Raw genomic sequence first — 18,395 nt, 5'->3', positions numbered from 1 at the left:
GACGCAGGATCGAACCACCTTGGTGGATTCATTCAACTAATTGGATTTTTTTCTCGTCCCAACCAGTGTAACACAACTGGACAAATAACGTGGTACGTACTTTCCTGTCTGTAGGAAGGTGCATATAAAAGATCCCTTTCTGTATTAGGCACAATCCCTGTCATGGACAGAACTATCTGGCGAAGTCTAGAGGTTGTGCTCACGACAGGCGTGCTTTAACGGTTATCTAATGGATGCATGACAAAAATTACCCACATCCACATTAAGGAAATTGTAGCGGGTTTCCTCTGATGACTAGTGTCGTTAAACAAAACAAACTTTTAACAGTGTGTTCAAGTAATGCCCCGGACACTACAAACTTTAACAGTGTGTTCAAGTAATGCCCCAGACACTACAAACTTTAACAGTGTGTTCTAGTGATGCCCCAGACAAAACAAATTTAACAATGTGCTCTAGTGGTGTCATTAAACAAAACAAACTTTAACAGTATGTTCTAGTGATGCCCCAGACACTACAAACTTTAACAGTGTGCTCCAATGATGCCCCAGACAAAACAAACTTTAATAGTGTGTTCTAGTGATGCCCCAGACAAAACAAACTTTAACAATGTGCTCTAGTGATGCCCCAGACACTACAAATTTTAACAGTGTGTTCTAGTGATGCCCCAGACAAAACATACTTTAACAGTGTGCCCTAGTGATGCCCCAGACAAAACATACTTTAACAGTGTGCTCTAGTGATCCCCAGACAAAACAAACTTTAACAGTGTGTTCCAGTGATGCCCCAGACACTACAAACTTTAACAGTGTGTTCTAGCGATGCCCCACACAAAACAAACTTTAACAGTGTGTTCTAGTGATGCCCCAGACACTACAAACTTTAACAGTGTGTTCGAGTGATATCCCAGACAAAACAAACTTTAACAGTGTGTTCTAGTGATGCCCCAGACAAACAAACTTTAACAGTGTGTTTTCGTAGGAAACCACTGGAGGATCCGGACGTGAGGTGAGTGGGGGTAGGTGTGGGTGTGGGTGGGATGTGGGGTGGGGAGGTGGGGGCCTTCGCCATTGTAACCGTCGTAGGATAAAGCCGGTATCTTAAAGGCACATACCCTAGTTTCGACCCGTAAAATTGGACACTAAGTTTAGTTAATCTACAAATCTGGAACACACATTTGGATATGGTTATAAAAGAGAGAAGCTAAAGTCTGTGATGTCTAAACAAGGAAATGCCGTCAAAAATAACCAGAGCTTGTCTCATTAACCATTACTTCTTAGACGAACGTGCGTTTTTTTTAAAGGCATTAACCAGTTATTCTCTACATAAGCATCACGAGGTCTCATAAAATTGAATTAGGAAAATTGTTTAATCATAACGACATACATGGTCAAACACATTCTCTAGCAAATCAAATATTTAGCAGCAGTGAACGTACCTAAATAACTTTTTAAAAATTAAAAATAATGCAGTATTATTTAATAGAATAAGAAATACATACGTTATATCTCATTATACGCTAACGAGCCACTATATATTATCAATTATTAAACAATATGATCACTCTTTGCGTTCATTTGAATACGTTGATGTCATATCTTTATTTATAGAAAATTAAACAATTACTTTCCATTTATAAGGTGATTTTTATTGCATCCAGTATCACGGCGTTTCGAAATCCGTATCATTTTTCATACCTCATTCATGTTTTAGCGAACTAATATTTATTACAATAGATTCTATGACGTTCGTAAGCGGAGCTTTTCTAATACCATTACCGATTTATCCGGCGTCTATCCGTCCGTCCGTCCATCAACTTATTTTTGATATTTGTTTTGTACAGTTTTGATTGATTTTGTTTCCTGAAACTTGGTACAATAATCCTCTAGGGCATTCTTCACAAACTAATAGAGAGATGTTTAGGAATTTTTGAGAAAAAAAAAAGTATTAAATGTTTTTAAAATTTAAATTGAGAAATTAAAAATCTATTTTTTTCGTCTAATTTTGATTAGATAGTTCTGAAACTTCGTACTATGATTCTCGGTCATCACATAATAAAAGAGAGATACATGACATTCATTTTGACCTGTCCTGGACGGAGGAACCGATTGAGGCCTGTACTTGTGCCCAGGACAGGCGTGCGCTACAACAGCTTGCTCTAAATTTGCACGTTAAACAATTTTCCATTGCATTCCATGTATTTTGAAAATTTATAATTTGTACATTTTTATTAAATTTAAACATTTAAAAAAGAAAGTTAACATTAGCAATTTAAAAGTCAATTTAAAAATTAACATTTGAAATTTTTTAGTCTATTTATCATGCTACCATGCTTCCTGTGACCTGATGGCCCCTACATGATATTTCAGTGTTATTATGTCACTGCCTGATAACACATCTGTTGCTAGCATGATGACCTTAGTGTTGCTATGTGTTATCAGGTCACTAGGAAATGAATTCTGCACATGACAGATGTTTGCTCAATTTTCAAACATCCATTTACAGCAATAATTGCTGAACCTTTTCGTACGTAATTTTTATTTATTTATTGATTCCAGTTTAGGCTACTTACAAATATTAAGAAAATAAGAAACTCATTGGCACTTATATTCTAAACAAGAAATAACATTTAAATATGTAATTTTAGTCGTTTAAAATATTTTATTTTACAATTGCAGCAAACTCAGATGGAAAGCCTATTTTAGTTTTGCATAAAATTTTCGTATTGAATGTATTCGTAAATGTCCGGAATTTGTTCGTAGATTTTCGACATTAGACTACAACTTAGTTGGATTGCGCATTTCTCAACAGCGATCAGTCTATTTTTGGGGGGAATTCCCGTTTTTGTGGCAATGACTCTGAGTGAGTTCAGTGTTTCCCGAGATCTTATGTTTTTGTCCTTTATACATAATTCTATAATATTTCATTTATGTTGGTAACAGATAACACACACCAGGTATGTAGTTTTGTTACTGTAATAACTGTTTTATGAAAAAACCCCACTGTTTATGAATTTGACACCAGTTTAACGGTGACTGTGACCTATGACTGAGTATGAAATGGAACTCGATGGCCGACAGAAGGTCGATTACTTTTGGAACCGTGACGGTGACAAAACAACAAGCACAATGCAGATTTAGGCCACATTCAAAAATTTAAAAAAACAAGTGGGGGGGGGGGGGGGGGACGAAATGTTTGGAAACGCTTACATTCGCCGTCGTTTAGTCAAATATGAGGACCGTTGATTATTGATAATGATAGTGCTATCTAAATCTCTATTTCATGTTTTTATTAACATATGGATTTATAGCTATTGGCAATCTGTTGAACTTTTTCTTTTTTGGTGGGTAGGGTGTGTTTTTGTTTCATTTTATTGGTTTTGTTTTAGTTTTTCATTTGTTATTTCGAATAGCACAATTTAAAATTAATTTATTGTTCAGCAGATCTCAACTTTAATTTTTCCGCATCCTACTATATTTTACAGCAACCAGCTCTGCTATTTAAAAATGCAAAAAAAAAATTCACACTGAAAAAAAAAGGATCAGTCTGCACACTAGACATAAAAGGAAACGAGCTGGGTTGTGTACAAAAACGCAACTGACTAAAACTGCAGTAGTTTCTGTTACGTAATTTAACAGCCTCTATTATCACGGTTCCACCTAGCATCCGAAAAATGGTAGTCTTCATGACTTGCAGGGTTTTATTTTGGGTGTCATGCATTCGTAAATGAGGTGATGGGTTGTAGCCTGGTGGTAAAGCATTTGCTTGATGTGTGGTCGGTCCATAATCGATCCCTGTCGGTGGACCCATTTGGCTATTTCTTGTTCCAGCCAGTGCTCCACAGCTGGTGTAACAAAGGCCATGGTATGTACTGTTCTGTCTGTGGGATGATGCATATAAAAGATCCCTTGCTGCTGATCAAAAAGAGTAGCCCATGAAGTGGCGACAGCAGGTTTCCTCTCTCAATATCTGTGTGGTCTGTAACCATATATCTGATGCCATATAACTGTAAATAAAATGTGTTGAGTGCATCATTAAATAAATCATTTCCTTCCTTCAAAAATGAGTCATCTTACATATTTTTAAAAATCTCACAAATACTACATATATTACACCCATTAGTAATGGAAAAATGCAACTAGTTAATGGAAAAATATAGTGGGTTTCCTCTGTAAAACTATGTACAAATTACCAAACTGTCACAGCGAAGTTGCATTGTTATTTCTCCAACTCCTGACTTATGACAGGTGTGCTCAGATTAACAACTAATGGGTAATATGACGAGAATCGAGTTGTAAGAGCTCTCACTCAATCGTAGAAGTTGTGAGAGCAGAAAGCTGGCCAACTTGGTCATGGCAATTGGTAGTTTTTTTTCTAGCATTAGTATATCTAATTATTAGTAGTTAGCAATACAGACTTTGCCTTCAAATAACTGTGAGAACAGGATGTAGTGTTAATAGTTCAGTCATAGACAAACACAGGCCCCTAAAACTAAAAGCTGTGAGAACAATGGTTTTGTTTGTGCGTCGTTCAATCAAGTTTGGTTTTGCATATCCCATTTCATGTTCACTGTTTAAACGTAGGACACCATATGGGTTACTAAAAAGAAATTATGGGTTATCTGGATTTGATACTGGCCTGTGACGTGACGTGGTTAAGCCATCGTACATCAGGCTGGTAGGTACTGGGTTTGCAGCCCGGTGTAACAGCCCAAAATATACCCCCCACCAAACTATACCCGGGGTTAAAGTGGACTAGCCTGTTTTATACCCCTAACCCTAATTTTTTATTACTAACCTGTATACAAAATATTAATAATAATAAACACTTTAAAAGAAAAACAACTATTGCTTTCATAAAAATAAAACTATCTCAGATTAGTAATTTTAGAAGATATTTCGATATTCTCTAGCCTAAAATATATAAATTATGATGGAAAACCCCCATCTGGACATTGAAATACAGACTAGAGAGGTATATTCTGTGCTAACCTGTTTTATACATCAGGGTATATTCTGGGCTAGTCCAGTTTATACCCTGGGTATAGTTTGGTGGGGGTGTATATTTTGGGCTATTACACCAGTACTGGCTCCCACCCAGATCAAGTTTTAATGACTCAGTCGGTAGGTATAAGGCCACTACACTGACTTATCTCTCACTAACAACTAACAATGTACCCTCTTCCTAAACAGACAAGCCACATAGCTGAGGTGTGTGCCCAGGACAGTGTTCTTGAACCTTACTTGAATTTAAGCACAAAAATAAGTATAAATGCCAATAAAGTGAAAGTTTGTTTTGTTTAACGACACCACTAGAGCACATTGATTTATTAATCATCGGCTGTTGGATGTGAAATATTTGGTAATTTCAACATGTAGTCTTAGAGAGGAAACCCGCTATATATTGTTCCATAAGTAGCAAGTAGGGGTGTAATGAATACACACAGTGGTAAATATCAGGGCTAGCTCTGGGTGAGCATTCAGTTTCGCCAAATTATCTACAGAACTTCAAAAATAGCAGAAACTTGAGTTATTTTCTAACAAAATATCAATTATTACATAATAATTGTTTTCGCCAAATTATAATAAAATTCGCCAATTGTTTTTAAAATTTGCAATTGTCGAGTGGCAAAGCTAGCCCTGAATATGATATATATATCACGAATACGAAAATTAAAGAAAATTAAAGAAATATATATCATATATATATATATATATATATATATCATATATATATATATCATATATATATCATATATATACATATATATATATACATATGTATGTATGTATATATACATACACATATACATATACATATACATATATATATATATATATATATATATATACATATATATATACATATATATATATATATACTGATTGTGTTTTTGATATTATTTGATGACAAAAGTAACAATAAAATTTATTAAATGAAATTTCAGCGGGCTAGTGGTTACCCCCCCCCCCCCCCCCCCCCCCCCCCCCCATCGCTCGATCGTGTGTGTTTTCTATTCTTTTTCTCTCGGCTAAAATTTCATTTAATATATATATATATCACACATGTATATATATCACATATATGAATATGTATTCATATCCATTAATACAAAAGTAAAAAGGTTTTGCAGAAAGGAAGAACAGTTTTTTTGTTAAAAAATCATTTTAAAGTAAAAACTGATTAATCATGGGTGTTTCTTTGACACAAGCAAAATTAAGGTACCAGTCGGAGTCCAATGCATTGTATAAAAAAGGATTGGTCTATGCATTTGATCTACTACAAAACCGATCCAGACATTATCAAAACAATCGGGGCAGGACGTAGCTCAGTGGTACAGCGCTCGGCTGATGTGCGATTGATTTAGGATCAATCAGAGTTCGACAAATCCGTTAGCCCGACGCCTGTGGCTAGTGGTTTTTAAGTTCGGGCTAGTTAGATACGCAAAACCACTAGCCCTGCGGGCTAGTGGTTCTCCCCCCCCCCCCCCCCTCCTTATCGCTCGATCGTGTGTGTTTTTTCTATTCTTTTTCTCTCGGCTGAAATTTCATTTAATAAATTTTATTGTTACTTTTGTCATCAAATAATATCAAAAACACAATCAGTATATAATAATAATCCACTTGAACTAGGTCTGCAAACTGCAGTACCATGATATCTCTACATTGCCACAGTTACAGCATGCATTGATCATCAATTCCCATCGGTGGGCCTGTTGGGCTGTTTCTTTTTCCAGCCAGTGCTCCACAACTGGTGTAACAAAGGCCATGGTATGTACTATCCTGTCTGTGGGATAGTGCATATAAAAGATCCCTTGCTGCTAATCGAAAAAAGAGTAACCCATGGAGTGGCGACAGCAGGGTTTTTTTCTCAATGTATATGTGGTTCTTAACCATATGTCTGACGCCATATAGCTGTAAATAAAATGTGTTGAGTGCATTGTTAAATAAAATATTTCCTTCCTTTCTTATCAAAATAATTAAATCGGTATATGTTAGTGAATTTTTAACGACACGTCAGCACAAAAATACACATTTGGCTATTGGGTGTTATAAAAGCTAAGTATATAATATGGAAATATTATTTATACAATCATGTATTAACTACAGTGCAACGTTTTGGTTTAGAGTGAATTAGAGACATAAATTGTACAGTTAGCATTACATACAAGTAATATGTATTTGTGTATTCGGTTCAGCTAGTCACGAATACGAATGCAAGTTCCAGGGCTAGCTCTGACATTCGCCAATTGCGAATTTTGAAAGCAGTTGGCAAATTTTATTTTAATTTGCCGAAATAATTTCATGTAATAATTGACAGTTTTTAGAAAATAACAGTTGATTTCTTTAATTTTTTAAGTTTAATAGACAATTTGGCGAAATGTTTTGCATACCCAGAGCTAGCCTTGGCAACTACGATATAGATCGCTGTTCAGTGTGCACACTGAATATTCAAGTATATCATTACACACCTAGTAGCAAGGGATCTTTTATATGTACCGGTACCATCCCACAGACTGACAGGATAGCACATGCCCTGGCCTCTGATATACCATTCCTGGTACACTGGCTGAAACGAGAAATAGCCCAATTACTGGCTGAAACGAGAAATAGCCCAATTGGCCCACCAAAGGGGATTAATAAGCTGAGCGCTTTACCACTGGGCTTCATCCCGCCCCCCCTCCTGATACATACGTACTGGTATGTACTGTCCTGATTATGGGAGAGTACACACACATTTATAGACACTGTCACACAGACACATATACACTATCAGATATAAATACATTTTAAAATAATTTTTTTTAATTATAATACAATTTAGAAGGGTTCTAAACAACTCGGGTCGTGTTTTAAACCAGTTTCTGACAACATGGTGAATTATGAGCTACATTCTTGTGATCTGTTGGAGGGAATAGGGAATACCCCCACCCCCCTCACCACCCCCCTCACGTCCGATGGATGTCTATGCAAATGTCCAAATAACCATTAGGTTAACACCAAAACTAAAATACTACTTTCCATTTAATAATTGACAGATGAACTCTATCCCTAACCCTAACCCTAACCCTAAACTATTATAAATGATGGGGGGAACGGGTGGAGCTCTTGCCCGTATTTAAACATTCCATACTGTGATACTACCTGGTTGTATAAGCAGCACTATTTTTACATGCTGATAAACACCAATATAAGTAACCGTTTATGGCATCTTGCCAAAACTGAGTCACTGTGTCGGTATACTGTTGGCATATACAAACAAGGATTTCCCAATGAGGTGTTCCTTCACCCCCTCATCCCAGAAAACCCACATTCTATTTAAACTACAAACCCTATGATTTATTACGCTATTGTCAACAAAAACCGCAAAACATTGATTAGAGAAAACATCTAGATTACCCCCACACTTCTGTCAAGCGCGCGTGATTTTACCCGTGACTGAAACTGTCTAGTCATTCACAAAAGGGACTTAACTCGGATCACCATAGTATTACTAATATACGGCTATTAATAGAAATATTTACGCAGTTTTTAAAATTCTTTTACGCAATATTAGTAACTATTTTGTCTTTCCTGAATGATTTTGTTCTGTGTATATATAAGAGTTACAAACAGACACTCATTTAGAATCGGTCACACTTATAATATGTATAAATCTGTTGGTAGGTCGTTTTGTTTTACTTCATCGCCAACATTAAAATATATAAACATATAAATGAGTTAAATTATGGTTTTCTGACGAGTTAACTGCATTTAGATGATGTCTCTAAACGAACATAAATAACCATTATTACTTGTAGCCTACTAGTATATGATTTTGTATTTCGTTTTGAAAATTGTTTCCCAAATTATTTTCTTATATAAATGACGTGAACATGACTCGTATTTGGGACGAAAATGTAAAGACATACCCACTCTGTTGGTTGTTCGTTATATTTTTCTTTATTACCTGTAAACCATAGGGGAGAGAGAGAGAGAGAGAGAGAGAGAGAGAGAGAGAGAGAGAGAGAGAGAGAGAGAGAGAGAGAGAGAGAGAGAGAGAGAGAGAGAGAGAGAGAGAGAGAGAGAGAGAGAGAGGAGAGACATGTATAGTAATATATACAAGGGACCGTTCACAAATTGTCAACATTTTTACGAGTGTATTTTGTGTGTGTGTGTCGTAACCTTCTTCCAAAAAGCGTACGTGAAAAATAGTAATTTTATAATTAATATTTTATCAACACTTTGTTTAAAAAGCTTTCGTTACAGGCGCGTGAGTAGGAGGTGGATTTCGGGGTGGGGTGGGGGTAGGTGGGTTGATTGGGGGTGTCTACCTCCTCGATTAAGAAAATATTCCCCCAATATATTATACAGTGGAGCATGACTGGACCCCTCTATAAACTTCGCTCGCCACTATCTAGACCCTCCTCCCCCCCCCCCCCCCCCTCCCTCCGGTAAAATTCCAGATTTGGTAAACGATTTGTACACTTTAAGAAATGTTCTATTATGTCAAAATATAAGCCCATCCAAGGGTGTAGCGTGGTCTAAACTTCGGGTGAAGGGATCGAATATGAACCAAGGAACCCATTTGTCTAAATTTTCCCTGGACACTTATAAAAACAGGCTAATTTTGCACTGTAAACAAAATGTTTTACCCGTGGGTGTGGGTGGGGTCGTGTGCACAGGCGTAGCCAGGATTTTAGATGGGGGGGGGGGGGGGGATGGGGCAACCCACACTGTATGTATGTATGTATGTATGATATAATTTAATACAGTTAAAACATGTTTTACAATAAAGTTCGATGTTGGGGGCGGGGGCGTACGTGCCCTCTCTCTACGCCACTCATTCGAAATAATAGTAGGCCTAGTAGTGAAATAATAGTAGGCCTAGTAGTGAAATAACAGTAGGCCTAGTAGTGAAATAATAGTAGGCCTAGTAGTGAAATGTTCCTCGTTTCCCTTCCTTCTAGCAGTATTGCCCTTCAAAATCTCCATCGGCCGAAGCCATATATGGTCGTACCCATATTTTTTTTGTAGGAAAGCGAATTTGATCAGAAATTGTCTAACCAAATTCAAGTAACATTTAGGAGCACAAAATTATTTTTAAAAACAACTATATTTACATACACACGATATACAGTTTTTGCATTTTTAGCTGTCTCTCTCTTCTCCCCCTCGCTGTCGCATGTTCAGATGTCGAAATGACCCAATCAGATTGCAAATAACCATATGCAACATTGTTAAGACACCAAATAAATAAAATGTACTGAGGTGTTGTTATTTTTTGTAAAAATTTTTATTGCATTTATTTCACTCAGGACATGAAATGGGAGTTGAGTAATGGAGCTACATGACGACGACATCAGCATCTTACACGAACTAGAAAGCAGCAGCAACGACGACGTCGATGGCTATTTTAACGTGTCCCACTCGTGCGTGCCGCAACACATCCTTCCGTCTACCGCGCCTCGCAGCAGCACCGCCCTGTACGCCCTGCAGACGGCCTACTCCGATCTGAAGAACCGTTACAATGAACTCGCTGTGAGAAACCACTCCCTGGCGCGTACGCTGAGAGACGTCAAGAAGCTGCACACCTCGGGAATGTCGTCTCCTAGCAACGACGGCGACTTGCCCCCGATTAGCTACAACTCGCAAGGCGCCGCCGCCATGGCGGAGGCGGCCACGTCATCGGATCAAAACTCGGACCTGGGCGCCCAGCAGGGATTCATCCGATACCTCCAGAGGGAGCTGCTGAACGCCCAGACCCAGTTGCACAAGTTTGATTCGGTAAAGGCTTCGTACAGCAACAATCTGGAGAAGATGCAGACCAAGTACAAGCAAGTCGTGGAAGAGGACAACAGAAAGGGGAAGGAAATCGCGATACTGCAGCAAAGACTCGGAGAGCTGGAGGCGGAGAACCAGACGCTGAAGGAACAGCTGGACGATTGTCAGCGCCAGCTGCACGAAGCGGAGATAAAGATCAGTCAAGGTCCAGTCGACGCACAGCCACGACAACGAAACGAAGCTGGCCGCGAAGGTGAAGCAGCTGGAAGAGGAGTGCGCACGCATGCGCATGGACGGCGAGATTGCGCGGTCGTCGATGGCGGAGAAAGACCGAGAAATAGACGACCTTCAGGGTAAGGTCGTCGAACTGGAGACGGAGTACAAAGATCAAGTGGAATCGCTGTCCCTGGCGTCCATCCCCGCCAACGAGGAGCTGATGCAGTTGAAGAAGGTCATCAGGGGCCTCAAGGAAACGGTCCACCAACAGAATGCTTTTCTTACAAAGTTTGGTAAGTTTCTGTGCTCCGTGTGTCGTAAAATGAATTCCCGGCGGCCATACGTTTGGTGCTTTAAAGTGATATCTGAGATTATAGCTGTTATGGGTGAGAAGTACAAGTATTTAAGTAATAATACAAAATGATAATAACAATTTAAAAAACCCCAACATAATAGTGCTGTGAGTGTCGTGAAAATGAATTCCCGGCGGCCATACGTTTGGTGCTTTAAAATGATATCTGAGATTATAGCTATTATGGGTGAGAAGTACAAGTATTTAAGTAATAATACAAAATGATAATAACAATTTAAAAAACCCAAACATAATAGTGCTGTGAGTGTCGAGAAAATGAATTCCCAGCGGCCATACGTTTGGTGCTTTAAAGTGATATCTGACATTATAGCTGTGATGGGTAAGCAATTAAAATATTTAAATAATAATAATATACAAAATAATAATAATAAAAAAAACCCTCACTAAAGTTGCAACTTTGCCTTCCGAGCTTATAACGAGGTTTTCTAAATTACAAACACGGACAATCAACGGACCTCTACGTTTAAGGGAAGCTACCGCCCTCATGATCAGGGGAAAGGTCTGGGAGGGAGTTCGTGGGTCGTCACCCCTTGCACATGCACGTTTCTTTTCTTCGGTATATTTTCCGGCGGAGCATGCCCCCCCCCCCCCCCCCCCCCTATAAAATTCACTCTCCCTGTGAACTGACACGAGCTGATACTAGTATAATGATGGTATTTTTTCATTTCCCTTAGCATGTGAATAATAAAACATATTACAAAAGGATTAAATACCAATGCTCACTATGGTAATATCTGAAATGGCTCTCCCTAATCTAAGTATTTCCTCTCTTTAAAAGTGTTGTGTTTGAAACATGCATTATCATAACAAAAATATGATGACATTATGATTGAAACTAGCAGCTTATTTTCTTTTTTTTTCTGATTTACTTTATTTATTATATATGTTGTATATATTGTATATATTGATTGAAACTAGTTTTAAACGCATATGTTACTATCGTCGACTGTGTGATTTCATTTGGAGTGGGACGTAGCCCACTGGTAAAGCACTGGCTTGATGCGCAGTTGGTTTGAGATCGATGCCCGTCAGTGGGTCCATTGGGCTATTTCTCGTTCCAGCCAGTGCACCACGATTGGTATATCAAAGCCGTGGTATGTGCATATAAAATATCCCTTGCTACTAATGGAAAAATGTAGCAAGTTTCCTCTCTAAGACTAAATGTATAACTTACCAAATGTTTGACATTCAGTGGCCGATGATTAATAAATCAATGTGCTCTAGTGGTGTCGTTGATCAAAACAAACTGTATGTATTGTATGATTTCATTTGGTCACCGTTTACTGTAAGTACTAGTGTCCTTTTATTGTGTATTTTCAGTTCGGGCTTCCAGCTTATTCGAGCCAGCAGCCACCAACCCCTCGAAACGACCAGCCACCAGACCGGCCGCCATGATCCGTGATGAGCTCCACATTGGGCGTCAAGCTGGCGGCAGATCCATTTCGGACGGCAGTATTATGGTAGACAGTCCACTGCTGAAAGTCAGTTTGCCACCAACGGCACACGTAGTCCAGCAAGCAGCGATACCGTTTGTGGCGTCGTCATCACCAGCACGACAGCACGTGCCTGAAGAGACGCAGTCTGAAGTGTTCAGCAGCAGCAGCAGCAGACGACTCTCACCGAGGCCACAGACAGAGCACAGTAGAAGTCAGGGGGACCTTTATCAATTAGAGGCCCACGGTCGGGTCGGATTCGCGGCCGACCTTTTGTCGGAGGAAAATTTTTTAGTTAGTTCATACGACAACACACCAGTGAGACAGAACGTTGTTCCTGGGTTGCCACAGCAACCAAATGTTGCAGGTTACGTTTCCCCAAAGCGACAAAATGTGACGGGGCAAAATATGCTGCAGCGGCAAAACGGTTCAGGATACGATTTGCTACAGAGACAGAATGGTTCAGGATACGATTTGACACAGAGACAAACTGGTTCAGGATACGATTTGACACAGAGACAAACTGGTTCAGGATACGATTTGACACAGCGGCAAAACGGTTCAGGATACGATTTGACACAGCAGCCAACTGGTTCTGGATACGATTTGTTAAACAGACGTGTTTCCGACCTGGAAATGATGTCACCGAGGGGAGGCCCCTCTCGAATGGAAGACGACGAGAAGGACCGGGACGCGACCTGTGAGAGGAACAACTCGTCGCACGTGTGTCCCGTGTGTTCCGTCGACTTCAACCACTACTCGATGGACGAGTTTCAGACACACGTCTTCGAGTGCTTCGACGATTCGGACGCGCCGGAGACGCTACACGCCGAGCAAACGACGACGACGACGACGTCCAGCGGCAGCAAGGACAGGATCTGTCCCATGTGCAGCGCCTTGTTCCCGGAGAGCGTGCCGCAGCAGGAGTTCGAAACGCACGTGCAGACCCATTTCGAAGATGGATCTGCGACCGGTTTTGAAGTTATCCAGACTTAAGGGTGGGTGGCGGGACAAAAAAACGCACCCTCCCCAAGAAACTTGATGTTTGATTTAAGACATCACGTCTTAGGGGAAGAAGACCAGCAGGATTTCGAAACGCACGTGAAGTCCCATTTCGAAGATGGCTCTGCAACAGGGGAAACCACACCAAAAGCAGACCAAGATCTTGATGTTTAATATATGATATCCAGTCTTGGTGGAAGAAGACCAGCAGGTTTTCGAAACGCACGTGCGACAAGTTTTGAAATTATCCAGACTTAGGGGTGAAAAAAACAAGCAAACAACCCAAGAAAATCTTGATGTTTGATTCATAATATCCGGTCTTACAAGAAGAAGACCGTGATGTTTGATTTAAGATATTCATTGTTTTGAATCTGAACGATTGGTGTCCAGGGTCAGGGGCGGATCTAGGGGAAAACTTGGGGGAAAAGAGACATGGACCAACTCCTGGTTCCGCCGCTGGGTCCGCCTCTATGAGTTTTAACAGTCTCGATAAACTTCCAGACATACGAAATGTGGCCAATTTTGAGTTTTAATTCATATGAATCGGAAGCGGGGATTGGGGTGGTGGTGGGGCAGAATTAAAGGTGGGTGAGGCAAGAGACGCAAACCCACCACTGAAGATTATCCGATGTGCTGATTAATTGTAAGATATATTGGATTATCGTTACAGAATGTGTGAAATGTTCAGTGCCTCTCTGTGAAAATGTGTAATTCGTCAAAACCATTATCCGTGAGCTGTCATTAACTACGACGTTCAAATTTAGCAGCGGAATAATACCCCTTTCCCCCCCAAAAAAAAAAATATATATATATATAATAATAAATAATAATAATAATAATAATAACTGTACAATGAACATTTAAGCTTTGGGTTTTTGGTATCATATTTTCAAACAAAATTCCCCTACTCGCTAGCAATAACCTCAGATAGACATTAATTGTTATTATTTATATGCCTGATGTTTCTGCTACATCTTTCTGGCTGTGCATACATAGTTTATATTAATTAAGGTTCAGTTAATATTTTCTGCATTTTGTTTTCTTTAAATGTGGTAAATAAAAAAACAACAAAACACATATACTTTCTCTCTTTGCAAGGGGCCGACTTTGTGGCGTGTTTTTAAGACTCGTGATTTAAATAGTGGTTTAAAGCTAACAAAATGATTAGTACCACGGACCAAAGTGAATAAAATTTGCCGAATACGCATTTCGCTAGCTTTCCTTGTGTGTGTGCGTGCACGTGTGTTTTGTGTGCACGCGTAGGCCTCTGAGAATTGAAAATGGGTATTCTCGGGTTACGCAACATTTTTGTTGGTTTTAGGTAACCTATTTCACTTTACAAAACCCATTACATATCCTAATTTTTTTTGCGCGAACGAAACCTTGACGTACAATTAGATTTACGCGAACAAAATTATTGTTCTCTGGTACGTGATGTGCGTGTAAATGTGCGGCGTGAGAAAGAAAGACTGAATGAATGAGAATGATCCTTAGCTGTAGAGGAAAATGGAGGGGGGGGGGGGGGGGGGGGGGGGGGAGGCAGAGTTATTTTCCAGTTTAATCTACCTAGGGATATCTATAGGCGTATATGTTATGGGTGGCCCGCCTCCACCTTTCGCGATATTCAGAAAATAATACATTTACTTTTTATTTCACCTTTAAAACTTGGCGGTTTTTATTTTGTTTTGGGGTAAACGACTGTTAATAAAAAATAATGTTCTAAGTGCTAGTGTTGCACAACTTTGGCTACAACACGTGCCCAAACCGAAGGCTCGTGTACGCTGTCCTGGGATATTCTTACAATATAATATGTTATATATTAATGAAGTAAAGCTTATTAGTCCAACCGGAGGATACTATAGGTTTCGTCTCCGTCATATCTGTTTTCCGGACATTTTTTTCCACAATTCCTCAATATTTTTATTTTGTATAGCTTTATAATGTACTGTCACAGATCAGGTTTAACTTGAATGGCGATTCACCTATTTTGACAGAGTTATGGCCCTTGAACGTAGGAGATACGAAAACTTGTTTTCAATAGTATTTTCACAATGCCCCGATATGGTAAGCTGAAATTGTATGTATAGCTTTAACATGTACTGTTACATATCATGTTTGACTTTCGCAGAGTTATGGCCCTTGAATTTAGGGGATACGGAAATGTGTTTTACCATGTTGTGTTTTCGCAATACCTCAAGGTATTGATCTGAAACATTGTGTATAGCTTTATCATTTACTGTTATCATTGTAGATCAAGTCAGACTTTCATGGCGAATTACTCATTTTTCACAGAGTTATAACCCTTGAACTTAAAGAGATGTGAACATGTGTTGGGGGACGCTAGGGGACGTGTATTGCTTAAGCAGTACTTTCAGAATGCTTGTTATTAATATAGTATTTATTGCGCTGCTAGAAGCGACAATGTACGAGGTCTATGCATTAGCTTAAACATACACGATTTGATTTAGTTAAAAAACGTCTTCGCATCTGTATCAATCAGGGCTCTAAAAATATTTGTGTAGCAATATACATATGTATATATCTTATATTACAGAGCAATCACTTTCGATTGTGTTAATTTCATTGGATCTTCAATGGATGGTGTGCCTTTGACGTCTGGATCATCACGGTGGAAAAGATATCACACATACGTGGGAGATCGTCGTGTGATATCAAAACTGTCACACGGTGTCTCTCAAAATAGGATCTCGATGATCGATTGTAATCTGTATTCGATTGTAATCTGTATTCGACTTTCGCGGATAACTGTAACTAAATAGTTCCCAACACTAGCCGTTGTGACGGAAGTGAGTTTCCTCTTTTTCTCTCATTCGACCAAATAACCATATTAGATACCGAACAGCCATAGTTAAAAATATGCCGAGGTGTCGAACGAGTATCTTTGTTTTCCACCATATCTGTTTGACGACTCATTTGAGAATAAGCATATGGAACTAAAAGGGGGTGGGGTGGGGTGTGAGGGGGGCAACTGTCATCATAGGGCTGGAGCAAATCCTCAAATTCCTGCGACAAAGACAAATATTCGGGCAAAATGAGTTTGTCTGGAACCTTTTCATTATGTACCGGCGTCGTGGTTAGACCATCGGTCTATAGGCTGGTAGGTACTGGGTTCGGATCCCAGTCGAGGCATGGGATTTTTAATCCAGATACCGACTCCAAACCCTGAGTGAGTGCTCAGCAAGGCTCAATGGGTAGGTGTAAACCACTTGCACCGACCAGTGATCCATAACTGGTTCAACAAAGGCCATGGTTTGTGCTATCCTGCCTGTGGGAAGCGCAAATAAAAGATCCCCTTGCTGCTAATCGGAAAGAGTAGCCCATGTAGTGGCGACAGCGGGTTTCCTCTCAAAATCTGTGTGGTCCTTAACCATATGTCTGAGGCCATATAACCGTAAATAAAATGTTTTGAGTGCGTCGTTAAATAAAACATTTCTTTCTTTCTTTCTTTCTTTTCATTATGTATTTCTATCATTCTATCCACAAAAATTATTAGTTTTAATCCATATTAATGCGTAGTGATTATACCCCATTTGGCGTAATGCTAATATGAATAAATGATGTTATCCAGAATCGGACATTTTCGTTTAATTCAGGCAAAAATCGGCCTGTACCCTACAAAAATGGAAGCTCGTAGGGACAGGACAGTGTAATAGTGGTACGGCTCGAGGTTGCCAGACTCTTCTTTCAAATTCACCCGTGAAGGACATTTTCGTTTAATTCGGGCTCGTAGGGACAGGGACAGTGTAATAGTGGTACGGCTCGAGGTTGCCAGACTCTCCTTTCAAATTCACCTGTGAAGGACATTTTCACAGATCCCAGAAACATGTCTTCTAGAATTGTTATAAAAATCCACTAACCATGGGAACAGTGATTTAAAATAATTACTAACCATATTAAAAATGCACTAGCTCTATTTTCAATAAATACAATTTTACTAATAGGAATAATTCGATGTCATCTGAAGAAAGTGACAGAGCTTGAAAACCCTTAGATTTGAGGGGAAGAATGGGCAGGATATTCACATTTACAAAATAGGCTTAAATGCAACATTTGAACAAAACAAATTCACTAGCCATCGGGCATGGCAATGGTAGTTATTTACTAGCCCAACATTGAATATCACTAGCCATGGGAGTGGGGGATACCATAATCTAGAGACCGGCCTCGTTGGCGTCGTGGCAGGCCATCGGTCTACAGGCTGGTAGGTACTGGGTTCGGATCCCAGTCGAGGCATGGAATTTTTAATCCAGATACCGACTCCAAACCCTGAGTGAGTGCTCCGCAAGGCTCAATGGGTAGGTGTAAACCACTTGCACCGACCAGTGATCCATAACTGGTTCAACAAAGGCCATGGTTTGTGCTATCCTGCCTGTGGGAAGTGCAAATAAAAGATCCCTTGCTGCCTGTCGTAAAAGAGTAGCCTATGTGGCGACAGCGGGTTTCCTCTAAAAAAATCTGTGTGGTCCTTAACCATATGTCTGACGCCATATAACCGTAAATAAAATGTGTTGGGTGCGTCGTTAAATAAAACACTTCTTTCTTTTTTCCATAATCTAGAAGGCCTGCAACAAATATAATCCACCAAAGAGA

The 18,395-nt window shown here is 39.5% G+C and overlaps 1 protein-coding gene across 1 annotated transcript; it reads left to right on the top strand.

Moving 5' to 3' along the window:
- The first annotated feature begins 2,579 nt into the window (after positions 1–2,579).
- LOC121385244 lies at positions 2,580–14,861 on the top strand. The gene is given in 4 exon segments (XM_041515840.1): positions 2,580–2,953; positions 10,295–11,078; positions 11,080–11,269; positions 12,670–14,861. Coding segments are annotated over 3 exon segments (2,061 nt in total). The 5' UTR covers positions 2,580–2,953; positions 10,295–10,316; the 3' UTR covers positions 13,779–14,861.
- Positions 14,862–18,395: the final 3,534 nt, after the last annotated feature.

This window comes from Gigantopelta aegis, chromosome 11 (genome assembly GCF_016097555.1).
Source record: "Gigantopelta aegis isolate Gae_Host chromosome 11, Gae_host_genome, whole genome shotgun sequence".
NCBI lineage: Eukaryota > Metazoa > Mollusca > Gastropoda > Neomphalida > Peltospiridae > Gigantopelta > Gigantopelta aegis.
The sequence above is the reverse complement of the archived record's forward strand: the minus strand, read 5'-3'. Positions and strand labels throughout refer to the sequence as shown.